This window comes from Psammomys obesus, unplaced genomic scaffold (genome assembly GCF_907164565.1).
Source record: "Psammomys obesus unplaced genomic scaffold, mPsaObe1.curated_primary_1811, whole genome shotgun sequence".
Lineage (NCBI taxonomy): Eukaryota > Metazoa > Chordata > Mammalia > Rodentia > Muridae > Psammomys > Psammomys obesus.
In genome coordinates this window covers 1,892,149-1,907,006 of record NW_026596466.1, presented here as the reverse complement: position 1 = coordinate 1,907,006, position 14,858 = coordinate 1,892,149, and the positions used below count along the sequence as shown (strand labels likewise).

The 14,858-nt window shown below is 51.2% G+C and overlaps 1 protein-coding gene across 3 annotated transcripts in view; it reads right to left on the bottom strand.

The window, feature by feature from the left end:
* Positions 1-9,420: 9,420 nt before the first annotated feature.
* The window catches only part of Rnf216 (ring finger protein 216), a 118,357-nt gene continuing 112,919 nt past the window's right edge, over positions 9,421-14,858 (bottom strand). For all 3 annotated transcript variants that reach the window (XM_055598517.1, XM_055598519.1, XM_055598518.1), the window contains exons 16-17: positions 12,107-12,176; positions 9,421-11,529 (exon numbers count right to left, since the gene is read on the bottom strand). In XM_055598517.1, coding sequence (XP_055454492.1) covers positions 11,213-11,529; positions 12,107-12,176 — 387 coding nt within the window. In that variant the 3' untranslated portion in view covers positions 9,421-11,212. The remainder of the gene's footprint in view (positions 11,530-12,106; positions 12,177-14,858) is intronic.

Below are 14,858 nucleotides of genomic sequence, written 5' to 3'. Positions count from 1 at the left end.
CTCTCTCTCTTTCTTTCTTTCTTTCTTTCTTTCTTTCTTTCTTTCTGTGTTGAGTAACAGACAGGGAGTTCCAGGCCTCTCTGAGTTGTCAGCTTTGGTCTAGATGGGGAGATGGGAAGGGCCGCTGGGGGTCCCTTGAGAGTGATACCAGCAGAGGGAACAGATGGGTCTCCCAGGGAGAAGGCTGCCTGAGGGGAAGGGCAGGGTGGAGGTGGGGTGGGATTTTCCTGGGCTTAAAGCCACCGACAATGGACAAAGCCGTGGGCGGAGGGGCTGGGTGGGTCAGCGCTGCTCTCCCTTTCCTAGGACCCAGGCTGGACCTCTTCGGGAGGAGAAAGGGGAGGACAGGGCCTTTCTGAGCCCCCAGCCGGGGCCACGCACCAGGTGTCAGTAATTAATTTGTCATTGCTGTAAGAAGTTACCTGACTCAGTGAGCAAAGCTACTGACAAGCTGGGTCCCCCCCCCCCCCCGGCCTCCTCATGGTGGAAAAAGAGAATGCTCTATTCTAAGTTGTCCTCTGAGCTCTGCCTGTGTGCACAAAGAAGTAAAATAAGCGCAATTAAATTAAGATCATAGCCAGGCATGGTGGTGGCGCACCTGTTAGCCCCAGCACTGCGGGAGGCAGAGGCAGGCGGCTCTCTGTGAGTTCAAGGCCAGCCTGGTCTACAGAGAGAAACCCTGTCTTGAGAAATAAAACAAAAAGATAAGATCATGTTGGGGCCAGGTGGCAGTGCCCACCTTTAACTTCAGCACTTAGCTGAGGCAGGGGGCTCTCCATGAGTTTAAGGCCAGCCTGGTCTACAGAGTACCGCTTTAGGCCGCGCCAAACTACATAGCAAGACTTTGTCCCAACCCCCCCCCCCCCCGCCCACCGCTACCACCAACAGAAATTAAGATCACGAATGAATGAGGCATGAGATAGAAGGACAGGGGGCTGGAGAGACGCTGGCTCAGCAGTGAAAGAGCACTGGCTGTTCTTGCGGAGGACCCAGCATCGAGTCCCAGCACCCACAGAGTGGCTAAAGTTCCGGGGGTCTTCGGAGGGCACTACACACGAGGGCTGCCCACAGGTGCAAAACACTCAAGCACAGAAAATAAAATCGAATAAAGAAAAATAGAATCAAAGGATTCCAAAAGATTGGAATAGAATCCAAAAGATTGGGGTTCCTATAAGAAGAGTCATTTGGGCTGGCCAAATGTCGTGACACCTACCTATAATTCTAGCACCTGAGGTGGGGAGGTGGAGGCAGGAGGATGGGGAGCTCAAGGGTACCTTGGCTACATAGTGAGGCCACACTGGGTCACATGACACTCTGCCAAACCCTTCCCCCATAACAACAACAAATATGCGGAAAGGAAAACCTCCTCTAAATCACGAAGGGCGCATTGGAGCATGGGCAGGCCTTCGAGATCACGTTGTGTATTTGGGAACAGAGGGCAGGAAGCACTGTAGAAGAGACTCAGACCCAGGGAGGAAGGGCCCGGCAGACTCGGCACCACGTGGACAGGACAGCTGGGGCCCGCTGGGCAGCTCTGGGGAAGCAGCACACACCAGAGCCATCTGCCTCGGAGCTGGGCCACAGCGGCCTGCAGTGTGGACCCTGGCACACCCAGCTTTGGCAAGCACTTGCCTGTGGACAGAATAGATAAGGATAGGGCCAGTGCCTGAGGTCAGCTCACTGCGCTTGAAGGTGTGAGCTCAAAAATATGAGGAGGCACCGTGATGTCTGCTACATAGATTACTGTGCCAGTTGGTCTCAGGGGAGTATTAAATATATATATTTAAATATTTGTTGATTTATTTTACATACATGAGTGCTCTGTCTTCATGCATACCAGCGGAGGGAATCAGATCCCATTACAGATGCTTGTGAGCCACCATGTGGGTGCTGGGAATTGAACTCAGAACTTCTGCAAGAGCAGCCAGTGCTCTTAACCGCTGAGCCATGTCTCCAGCCCCAATATATATAGAATTTTCTGAGACGGAGACTCTCTATGTAGTCCTGGCTGTCCTGCAACTTGCTATGTAAATCAGGCTGGCTTCAAATTCACAGGGATCCTCCTGCCTCTGCCTCCTGAGTACACACACGCACTCACGCACACACCCACACCACTATGAGCATGGGGAGGTCAAAGGACAAGGAGTCCGTCTTTCCTGCCACCGTGTGGGTTTCCCGGGATCCAACTTAGGTTCTCAAGCTTGGTGGCAGGCGCCTGTACCTACCTGCTTAGCCCCGCTCCGTGTCTTTGAATAATGTCACTGTATAAACATGGGTGTGCGACTCAAGCTTTCAAGTCTTGGTTCCGTCCTCTGGAGTGTAACTGCCCAAGGACAAACCAGTCCTGCTCCATCACTCATTCTTGTGCCTCCGGAGATCCCAGTTAGAGCCTGCTCAGGCCAGCGCTCCACTGTGGGGAGCTACCCAAAGCCCCTGGCTTAATTGGAGAAGGCTTCACCCACCGTGGCGCTCAGGAAGATTCGGAACCTTTGGAGTGCTCAGCTATACCGGGCTTAACACTATTTTAGCTGGATGGTGGTGGCGCACGCCTTCCATCCCGGCACTCTGGAGGCCCAGGCAGGCCGACCTCTGAGTTCCAGGCTTCGGGACAGCCAGGACTCCACAGAGAAGCGCCGTCTCGAAAAGTCAAGTTTTATGTGTGTCTGTGTGCCCGTGTCTGTGTGAATTTATGCCACGTGTGTGCAGGAGCCTCGGGAGGCTCCCAAGAGAGTGTGCTAGACGTATAGCCGGTTTGAACCGTCGAACTTGAGTGCTCCTAACCTCTGAGCCATCTCTCCAGCCCCTGCTGTTTTTCAAATACGCTTTTAAGTGAGCACAATGGCACACACCTTTAACTGTGTGAGTGAGTGTGTGTGTGTTGGCAAGGAGGTAAGCATGCCCTGTGTTCCTATGGCGGTCAGGGGACAGCCCCTGGGGAGCCAGTTCCCACTTTGGCCTTGTTGAGGCCCCGTCTTGTGCCCGTGCTGGTGGGCTGTTTTCACGCGAGCTGGCCTGGGGGCTCCTGGTGATTCTCCTGCGCAGGCTTCCTCCCGTCCTGAGGGTGGAGATCGCAGACACTTGCTGCAGCATCCCGCTCTCTCCCTCTACCCGGCTTTGGGGGCTTGAACTCACAATGTCAGCCTTGCAGGGCCAGCACCTCTTCCTGCTGAGCCATCTCCCCACCCCCGCTGCTGGAGACAGGGTCTCACTGCGTCGTGTTGCCTGACCTGCCGCTTTCTATGTAGACCAGGCTGGCCTCAACGTTTTGGCAATCCTCCTGCCTCTTCCTCTGGAGCGCTGCTGGAACCATAGGCATGTGCCACCATACCTGGCTTACTTTTTATATATAGTTTTTGGAGACAGGGTTTCTCTGTGTAGTCCTGGCTTTCTTCAGACTTGCTCTGTAGACCAGGCTGACCTGGAACTCAGGGATAGACCTGCCTCTGCCCCCCGAGTGCTGGGACTACAGGCATGTGCCACCATGCCATGCAAATGTTTTAAGGAACGATTATATTTGCCACAGTGGCTGTACCATCCTACAGTTCTCCATGGCTGACGGGTCCCATTTTATTTGATTGCCAAGGGGATAGAATGCACCCCACGGCTGGGCTCTTGCGTTATCACCTAACAAACGTGCTGTTCCTTATCTGCACGAACAGGCCTTACTGTGTCTTCACCGTGTGCTCTGCGAGTGGATGAATGCCTTGTCTTATCTCCACTCACTGTCTCAGACATTTAACACAAATACGGCTGTGAGAGCTCCTGTGTCCACGAACCATTGTGCAAATGTCCGAGAAAACTCCTTGGAGGGTAATTCCTGGTTCATTTGACATTTTAATAAATGTGGCCAGATATAAAAAAAAAAAAAAAAAAAAAGACAAAATACAAAACAAACAAAACCTGGCCTGGTGGCACATGTCTGCAATCCCAGCCCTGGGGAAGTTGAGGCAGGAGACGCAGGAGTTTGGAGCTAGTCCAGGCTACATATAAGATCCTGTTGCAAACAGATGAGATAGGATGTAGTTCAGTTGGTAGAGCCCTTGCCTCGTGAGTATGCAGCCTTGGTTGCCTGAAACTTGCTCTGTAGACCAGGCTGGCCTTGAGCTCACAGAGCTCCACCTTCCTCTGCCTCCTGAGTGCTGGTATGAAAGCCTGTGCTCACACACACACACACACACACAGTGAGTTTTTGGTTCTCTGATAGAGGACCTCACTATGTAGTCCAGGCTGGGTTTGGACTCCTGACACTCTTGCCTCAGATCTCAGTGCTGGAGTCACAGGTTTGAGAACCACAACCTTCTGGCAATACCCAATACCCTTTCCGGCAGAGCTGCTGGTCAGAGTCTAGGCCAAAGCAATACAAGGGGAGGATCCTGGCAGAGAAAGGCAGGGGTGGTGGTGGGGACAGTGTTCTAGCTGAGTTTGTCAAGTGCAGGCCTAGGAGCTCAAAGTAAAAGCTAAGCAGAGATCCCCCACCCCCAAGGTTTCTTTTTGTAGCCTTGGCTGTCTTGGACTTGCTTTGTTGAACAGGCTGGCCTCAAACTCACAGAGATCTGCTTACCTCTGCCTCCCTGAGTGCTGGGACTACAGGTGTGTGCCAACAAGCTCAGCTCAAAGAATGTTTTTGATGTGCAGAGGATTGAACCCAGTGAGGGGCTGGGGTGTGGCTCAGTGGGAGAGCACCTGCCTAGGATCCCCCAGTGAGGGGCTGGAGTGTGGCTCAGTGGTAGAGCCCCTGCCTAGAATCCCCCAGTGAGGGGCCGGGGTGTGGCTCAGTGGTAGAGCCCCTGCCTAGAATCCCCCAGTGAGGGGCTGGGGTGTGGCTCAGTGGGAGAGGAAAGTGGCTGTGACAGCATGTGGCAGGCATCATCACCCTTGGCTGGGTTGCTTCTCTGGACTGTTGTGAATGACTCAAATAACCATTGCAATGGAAACCTTTCTAGGGAGCATCTCCACAGACCTTGAATGCTTCACATCTGCACATCAGGATAACAGGGAGCAAGCAGGTGGAGGGCTACCCAACCCTCAGTTTTGCTGATGAGAAAGCCAAGACTCTAGCTGTCCAGAACGACTTGCACACTGACACTGGCAAAGGTGAACTCTCATCTACCTTTATGAACCTAAAGACATCAAGCAACTCTGATGCGCCTTCCAGGGGATCCTGCTGTCTTCACCATGGCCCTTTCATAGAATTCACATAACATTCCGTTCCGGGCTAGGAAGATTTTCTTCCTAACTCCTCTCCCTCCTTCCTCTTCTTCCTTCAACTCTCCTCTCCTTCCCCTCCCTCTTTATCCGAGGCAGGGTGTCACTAGGTAGTCTAGGCTAGTCTTGAACTCACTCTGTGGTCTAGCCTGGCCTTTAGTTCTACAGTGTTGGATCACAGCCATGAGCCACCATTCCCACCCCTTCTCTATCCTCCTTCCTTACCTATTCTTCACAAGGCCACATTCTCTACCCCAGGCTAGTCTTGAAGTTACTACGTAGCCCAGGCTGACTTCAAACTAATGGTTGTCTTGCAGAGTGCTGGGATCCTAGGCATTTGATACCATGCCTACGACATAGGCTTCTGAGTAACATTTCCTACGTCTGCCAGACCCTGATCTGGGGCTGAGGATGCATTTCTGAGTCAAATGGTTCTTTACTGTCCTTTTTTATGGGGGGAGGGGTTGGAAAATATCCCTAAGGAGATTATTAATGGGCATGTTAGTGACACAGATGGAGAAAGAGGTCAAGAGCTGGGGCTGAACCCCGCATGCTGATTTGCTGTGGCTCTGTCAGCTCTGATGGAGTCCCTGGCTCCCTGGTTGGCCCTGCATTCTGTCAGAATAGAGCCAGGAGAGAGATGCTTTTGGGCCCATCAGCATGCCTTCAGAGCCAGGGTGGGCTGGTGTGGCCATGAAGGCCACGGATCTACAAATATTATTATTATTGCTATTTTTTTTTTAGACAGGGTTTCTCTATGTAGCCCTGGCTGTCCTGGAACTAGCTCTGTAGACCAGGCCTTGAATTCGCAGTGATCCTCCTGCCTCTGCCTCCCAAGTGCTGGGTTTAGAGCAGTGAGTCGCCACCTGGTTTACACATGCTCTTTTGAGGTCTGAGGGTGTAGCTCTGTTACTGGAATGCTTACCTGCATGCCTGAGGCCCTGGGTTCAAGCCCTAGCAGACCTTAACATTCCTGTGTTTCTTTGTTCTGCTGTTACCACACCAGTCGGCTCTAGAATGCTCACAGTTCAAGGAAGAGGACATAGTCTTCTTGGCTGGGCTGGACTTGCTATATAGACCAACTAGTCCAGGACGGCCTCAAACTCACAGAGATCTCTCTGCCTCTGCCTCTGCCTCCCAAGTGTGGAGATTAAAGGCGTGACCCACTGCTCCCAGCTAAAGTTTGGTTTTTATTTATCGTGCTGTGTGTACATATGCCCGTGTATATATGTTCCTGTCATGGTACAAGTTTGGAGATCAGAGGACAACTTTCAGCGAACTCAGGTCATTAATCACCCCTCTCCCACAAACCAAGCCTCATTACGTGGTGTTGGGATTAACTAAGTAGATAAACTGGGCTTGAATGCAGGAGTCTGTCTCTGCGGTGATCACAGGCAGGTACCACCATGGCTAGGACAGTCTTTGGCTATTGCTATTCTGAGCTTACGCGTTAAGTACTCGTAGTGAAGGTCAGAGGGCAAATGTTTCCCACATCTACACGGGCTCTGGGGATGGAACTCAGTCTGTCAGGCTTGCATGGCAAATGCTTCACTTCGACGATACCTGCTCACCCTCGAATGTCCTTTTTTTTTTTTTTTTTTTTTTTTCCACCCCAGACAGGAAATTTCCCTATGTAGACCAGGTTGGTCTGGAGCTCAGAGATCTGTACCTCTGCCTCCCAAGTGCTGGGATCAAAGGCTTGTGCCACCATGCCCAGCTAGAACATGTCTTGATTCCTACTTTAATGACAAATAAGAGGTCCCAGGGCCTGGGCTCCCATGGCCTGGAGGACTGGATGGGTGAACGTGGCAGGCGTCTTGGGACTACCACATCTGTGCTGTCTATTGTCACTGACAGGGATGCGCTGAGCATGACAGAAAGAGATGAAACCTTCACCCCCATGTTCCTTCCAGTCAAGCAAAACAAACAGCCCCTGGCAGAGGAAGCAACAGAAGAACTGAGGCTTCATTAAATCTGGTCTGAGAAGACTCAGATGGCCCTGAGGGCTAAGGCACTGACTGTCTCCCCAGGGGTCATGAGGCCAGAGTCCCAGCACTGAAGGATGTGAGTGGAGCCTGTGCTGAGGAGGGCTCAGAGCTGCCACCGTGACATGGAAACCCTTGCTGGATCGTAGTGCTGTTGACCAAGGGCAGCTGGGCACATTGGCACATGGCCAAGGTAGAAGGATTCCAAGTTCAGGCTGTATAAGGAGACCATGTTGACATTCCCCTCCCTGGAAAAAGAGAAAAAGGAAAATGGAAGCATATATATCATAGCAAGAACCACACAGCTCCCGAGTCAGCAAAAGGTTTGCCGCAGAAGTATGAGTCGTCAAGTTCCTCATAAAACCAAACCCAAACCCTAGCCAGGGTTCAGGCGTTTATGGTTTCAGCACCAGCGAGTGCTCCCGGGGGCCTGCTGGTTAGCCAGCCTAGCTAAACTGGTGAAATCTAGTGAGGTCTCAAAAAAGTAAGATTATGTGGTGCACACCTTTAATCCTGGCAGGAGCAGAGGCAGAGGCAGATGGATCTCTGTGAGTTCAGGGCCATCCTGGTCTACAAAGAAAGGGCTCTTACACAGGGAAACCTTGTCTCGAAAAATAACAAAAAACCCAAAAAGAACAAAAAACTTACCTGGTGGTGCACACCTTTTATCTCAGCTCTTGGGAGGCAGAGACAGGCAGATCTCTAAGGCCAATCTACATAGTGAGTTCCAAGCCAGTCAGAGCAACACATGAAACCCTGTTTCAGAGGTGTGGCAAGAACCACACAATAGAACCACAAAATAACCACTTTAATACCGGCACAACTTTACTCCAGAGAAAGAGGCAGGCAGATCTCTGTGAGTCTGAGGACAGCCTGGTCTACAGAGTGAGTTCAGGACAGCCAAGGCTACACAGAGAAACCCTGTATTAAAAACCAAAACAAACAAACAAAAAAACCACCCACAATAACAGATGGAGAGTAGGTTGAGAACAGATTTCTATCCTCCATAGGCACACGTGTGTACACACCTCCGCTCCCATACAGATGCTCTATAGGCCAGCTGTGGTGGTGCATGCCTGTAATCCAGCACGTGGGGCACAGAGGCAGGGGCATTCTAAGTCTGGGGGGGGGGCAGTAAAAGCCTGGGCTGCAGAGCTTCATCCTCATGTTGGAAAATGGGTCCATCTTGGATAGCATCTGTGAGCTATGCACAGGGGTTTACTGAGGGTCTGGGTGTAACGGCAGTAACACTGTCAGACCCCGCCTTTATTTTCAACTAAGGCAATGGCTGAGAAATTGGGTAAGCCCACACTGTGAAGCATCAGAAGTGCACACAACTTTAATTCCAGCACTGGAGTGGCAGAGGCAGGCAGGTCAGCTTGGTCAACAGAGTGAGTCCCAGGCGGGCCAGGACCAGAGAGACCCTGTCTTAAACAACTCCTCCCAAACACGTGGTATCTGGGATGATACAGCAGGGAGGATTCTGGAAATACTATTATTGGGTGTGAACCTGCCTGGGGAAGGTGAGGGATATCACTGTCACCCAGGAGACAGGAGGCTACAGAGCCTCCGCCACCACGAATGTGTAACCCATGCGGGAGCAGCTCTGGATGGCTGGAGACAACTAAGGGGACCAGTGACTGCTTTGGGAGCTGGGGATGCAGAGAAATTTTGTCCCCAAATTTTGCTTCAGCAAAAATGTTCTCAGATGAGAAACAAGTCCAATAACAACACAACAAATGGCAGGAAAGAACACTTTCTTCCTGGAGAGTTGTCCTGGCCCTCCTCCACCTGTAGGTCCCATTTTCCAAGTGCCCAGGCCCTCTCGGCCCTGTGGCGCTGAAGGTGAATGGTGTGGTCTGTGGAGTGCAGGGAGCGGGTTCTGGGCTGTTCTCCTGGCCGTCAGCTGGATGAGGCGAGGCAAGAATTAAGGGCTGATGCTGCATTGGGAGCAGGTAGGGAAGGAGTCCTCAAGGACTAAGGACTGCCTGTGCTTTCTTCCAGGAGGTTCTCTGATGAGACACCTTAAATTCTTAATTGTGTCTGGGCCGGGACTTGGTAGCCAAGGCACTGAGCTTCTCCCCTGGCAGGTGAAAGGAGCCTTTTCTCCCCTCTGTGCTGCTGCCATTAGGAGTCCTATGTCTTTCCTTGGGGAAGTGAGTGGCACAGGGCACTTGTTTGCAGGTAAGGCTCCTGGGGACGTGTGGTCAGAGTGAGGACAAGCAGCCAGGAGTGTTCACAAACATGTATTTACAGGAAATTCAAGTTACATATGATACAGTCTTTTTACACAGTAGTTTAAACAGACTTGGTTTCTCTATTTACTACCAAAAGGTAAAGAAAAACATTTAACCATCTACTTCATTTTTTTTTGTACAAAGTGAGATCATGCACTTTTCTCTTAACTCTGAAATCTTTTGCTAAGTGCAAATACTAGATTCTCTCCAGTTTTAAGGCAAGTACACTGGGAGTGGCTAGGCAGTTTCTCAAACCAGGAAGCAGCCTGGGTCCCAGAGGATAAGGTGCCAGCTGCCTTGGGGTCACTTGGGACTGATGCCTTGATGGGGATAGGCAGCAGCAGCCCCCCAACCCCCGCCACGGCCGTGTGTGGCCACAGACTGACTGCACTTCGGAGGACACGACCCTGGTCTCACCTCTCCTAGTGTCAAGGTCTGGGTGGCACCTGCCTGGCCTGTTCCTCCAGTTACCCCAGAAACTGCCAGGCTTTTCACCTGGACTCTCGGTGGAGCAATGTGATGGGGGCACTGGGTAGAACTAGAACTGGGTACCCAGTCCAACGGCTCATGAGGCCTTGGAGGGGCTGTGCTTGGATTAACCACCTAGCTGGGGGGAGGGGGGGCCCTGGAGAAGTGCAGAGAACATGAATACACTAGTAGTTAAGGTACTTGGAGGATCCTGTCATGCAGCACGTGGCCCATCTTTCCAAGGCACTGTCATTCAGACTAGTAGCACAGCTCAGGTAACCCATGGCAGGGCTCCTGAATCACTGCTGTGTGCGCCCCACCCACACTCAAGTGACCATGGGCACCTCAGAGAGTCTTTCCCTTTCCCAGGGACATCTTCCCACTTCCAGGTCTGGATACCCCACAGCAACAGGAGGACAAGGACAGCCAATTCAACTGAGAAAGAGTCATCTACTGCCAGCCCTGCTCAGTAAGCAGGCTGGAAGAATGTACAGAGACTTGGTCTGGGCAGGAGAGGACACAGGCAGTGGGGACGTGGCAGGGCCTCTATGCAGGCCTAGATTCTCATCCAACTTTAGGGAGGCCAGCTATCCTCACCCTGGAGCGAGGGCCTCTCTGCCTGCCTCCACTGCTAACTCACGAGGAACAGGTGAGCGGGCAGCAGGCCTGCTGGGACAGCTGCAGCAGCTCCACGAGGGATGTGGACCCCAGGGAAACCCCGAACACTTTAGCGGAGATGCTGCTCATGCCAGGCTGCTGGCAAGTGAGGTCTCCCCAGGAGGGGGGACCCTCTCGCTGATGTCAAGTGTGGGGACTATCGGCTCTCGGCATTTAGCAGCCCGGGGGCAATACTTTCAACCTGACTTTCCGAAGACAGAAACAAACTTGAACAGCCCACAAAAAAGTTCAGCTCAAACTACACAAATAGGAGCAAACTCTTTAGATAACAACAGAACGAACTTGCGCCACAGAGGACTCTTGGCTGTCCGTGAGCCGGAGTGGGCCTTGGGCAACAAGGGGAGAACCCTGGTCTGGGGATGGCAGGCCACTTCCCCACTTCAGTTGTGTGCTGGGGAGGAAGGCTCAGGGCCACTGTACCAGCTGCTAAGACTGCAAAAGCAGGGAGCTGCCCCAAAATTGCCTAGTGACAGCCAGTACCCAAAAGGTGTCAGAGCTGAAGGAGCAGTGGCCCTTGCACAGGACAGAGCAGGAGGAAATGAGCCCATCCTTAAGAGGGAAGCCAGGACTCCACCTCTACTCAGAGGGTGAGACTGAGTCCTCCTGCAGACCTAGTGCGGTCTGAAAGGGCTTTGGGTATCAGAAGCGATGTCGTGGCTGGGGGCCAAAGTGCATGGGCAGGTTGTGCTCCAGGGGCACGTGCACGTGGCCAAAGTCATAGTTGACACGCACATTGGGTAGAGGGGGCACATAGGGCGCAGGCACAGGACCCATGTTGATGGGGAAGTTGTTGAACACCGGCCGCACAGGTGGCAGGGGGAAGGGCGGGTGCACAAAGGCATAGGGCGGCATCTGTGGGTGCAGGTTCTGTGGGACAGGCCGAGGCAGGGCTTCCACACGCTGCACTTTCTCAGGTGGTTTCTCCAGTGGGGGACCAATACGTTTGAAGGTGTTCTCTGAAAGGAAAGTGGGATTCAGTGAGGCAAACACACCAAACCAACCCCAATATTGTTGTCTGTGACTAGAACACTACATGCCTTTTCTGACTCTGCTAGGGCTTGGATGCGTATGGTCAGGCCAGCACAGGAGGTCCACTTCTGACCCTCAGTATACTCTCCTCTGGGCCAAAGAAGTTGGTAGCTCTTAGAGTAGGCTGGCTCTTGTCAAATTCAATACAAAAGACACCCCTGCTGTGGAGCAGGAGGCCAAAGGGCAAACCTATACTTTCCTAATGGTCACTCCCACAGCCCATAGAGGCGCTTTGTTTATCTAGCTTGGCACAGCCCCTGTGAGCTGTTCACTCTAGGGCCTCAAGGGCTTGCTGCCCTCCCTCCACGGTGCTGAGCCAGTCTCCTTATCCTTAGTCAGGCTTCTATTTGCCTCCAGAGCTTAAACAGACTCTTGGGAGTGTTTTATCATGAGAGGTGCCCAAACGGAACCCATGGCTTTCACTGCCTTCCCGTGGCTTGAGCAGTGACCCCTGAGAGAACAGGAATTACCCACGCCCCATCAATGTTTGGGAAGAACACTTGCCTCCATTCTTCCTTTTTTGTTCCTCTTCAGCTTCCTTTTGGATTTCCTCAATCAGCTTTTCATCATCTTCCTAGAATAAAAGCAACATCAAGGGGAGAGCCTCTAGTACCACAGTAGCAGGGACACTAGGCAGAGAGCGTGTCATTACAGCACTTTCCCATTTCCTGCGCCTTCTTCCTTCACCACCTGGCTAGCCTTCTAATAAGGAGGCCTGGAGGGTTGTTGAGTGGGGTCTATGCCTGCTGAGCCTTGCCTGTGGCTCCTGGTGGCATCCCTGCAGTAGAGGTTTGGGAAAAAAAAGAGAGAGAGAGAGAGAAACAAAGAGACAGAGAGAGAGAGAGAAAGGAAGGAAGAAGGAAGAAAGAAAAAGAAAGGAAGGAAAAGAAAGAAAAGGAAAGAAAGAAAGAAAAGAAGGACAAAGCAGGAAGAGAAACAAGCTGTCCCTTGTTGGGACAAGAGCTAGAGGCCCCTTGCATACAGGTAAATAGTGAATGGCTGGGTTTGCGCCATGTGCTGTTTCTGTACCTGCTTGGAAGGAGAACTGGACACCACCTTGCTTGCTTCGTCTCACTCCTGAGTAGACTACAAAGTGGTTCTCTAGTTTACAGTGGGATAAAATGAGCATCCACTGTTTCTAAAACTCTCACTAAGGGCTGGGTGTCCTGGTACAATGCCTTTAATCGCTAGCTACCCTTAGGAGGCAGAGGAAGGAGGATCTCTGTGAGTCTGAGTGACAGCTTGGTCTCCAGAGTGAGTGCTAGTGAAGGCTACATAGTGAGAAACGATAAGAAAACCCACCAAGACGATGGGCATCTTTCCTGGCCAACTGGAGGTCTCAAGGGGTGGCGGTCCATCAGAAGCAGGGCATGGGGCTAAAGCAGACCTTGACACATTAGCTGAACTGGCCGAGAGCAGTCAAAGAGCTTACTAAGGGTTCTGAACAGGCAATGCCTGTGATCCCAGCACTTGGGGAGCAGAGGCAGGAATGCTATGAATCTAGGCTGGCCTGGGCTACCCAGTGAGACAATCACCAAAGCTGAGTGTGGGAACGTATAGCTGTAATCCCAACACTTAGGAGGTGGAGGCAAGATCAGAAGTTTAAAGTCATACTTGGTTATTCAGTGAGTTCAAGACCAACTTGGGCTACACGAACCCTTGTCTCAAAACAAACAAACAAAAAATACGAACAAGCAAGCAAGCAAGCAAACAAAACAATATGGGGATGAGGCAAGTTTCAGTAAGAGGCTCTTGGAAAACACTTGACTCTCCAGACTGGGGTACTAAGCCTACCTTGACAGTGCCGCCTTTCTCTTTTATAAATGTAAAAAAAAAAATCACACTAATTTAATTTATGTATTTATTCACTGTATGTGTGGCGTGCATGCGTGTCATGGCGCCTGTGTGGAGGTCAGAAGACAACTGGCAGAAGTTGGTTCTCTCCTACCACACAGGTTCCAGGTCTGTCAGCAGACTCCTTTACCACTTTAAAGGCATGTGCCACCACACCTAGCTATTTATTTTCGAGACAGGGCCTTTCTATGTAGCCCCAGCTGTCCTAGAATTTGCTATGGAGAACAGACTGGTCTCTGCCTCCTAAGTGCTACTATTAAAGGTGTGGGCTTCCATGACAGGCTTTTAAAGACTATTTTTATTTTGTATGTCTGAATGTTTTGCCTGCATGAGTGTCTGTGTATCACATTTGTGCCTCGTGCTTGAGGAGGTCAGAAGGGAGCACTGGGTCTCCTGAAACTGGGGTTATAGGTGGCTGTGAGCTACCATGTGAGTACTGGGAACCAAACTCAGGTCCTCTGGAAGAGCAGCCAATGCTCTTTAACACTGAACCATCTCGGTAGCTTTTTTCAATTGTTTTTTTTTTTGAGACAAGCTCTCACTTTGTAACCCAGGCTGGCCTCATACCCATCGCAATATACTTGCCTCAACCTAAGTGTTAGGATGTTAAGTGTGAGCTACCACAGACTACTGTGTGTGCCTCCTTTAGTTTAAGCAAGAGGTTTCCTGACTGACCACAAACTAATGTAAAAAGCACTGCATCACCACATCTCATCCCTGCACACCTAAATGTGGTGTCACCTGTACTTCCTTGGGAGACAGCTAAGGCCGCTAATGCTAAGAGACAGTACTTAGAAACCTTACACTTTCTAAGTCTGGTGTGATGGAGCATGCCTATAATCTCAGCACTTTGGAAGTGGAGGCAGAATGACCAGGCTCTGGTGGCAAGTCCCCGTAATGGACTAATTTAATCATAGTGCCTTTTCTTTTCCACACACACAGCAGTGGCAAGGGGAGTGAGGCAAACTTTCTTGACATAATCCCTGCCTGCAGCTCAAGCCCTTTCTGAGCACAGGAAGCACCAACCTCAGCATTTCCTTCCTTTGTTTTGATCACTCCCTGATGTGTCAAGTACCCTCAAGACCATTTGTCCTGACTCTGTCGGGGAGTCTGGCAATGCCTTTTGTGCCTAAGTAAGTCTCTGTTACTGAAATGATGGGACTCAGCTATGATTTATGATGAATCATGAGCAAACTGCAGGTCAGATAGTTCGAGCTAGGCTTGGGGCATAGAGTTGTGATCCCACCCTCAGATGGAGGAAGTTCTGTGCGTTCCAGGGCAGCCTGGACTATTTAACTAGGGCCCCATCTCAGAAACAAACAAGTCTGAGCAAACAGCTGCATCAGTTGGCTTTTGCTGTGTTTAACTACTTTAAAAGAAACTTGTTTTTTTTTTTTTTTTT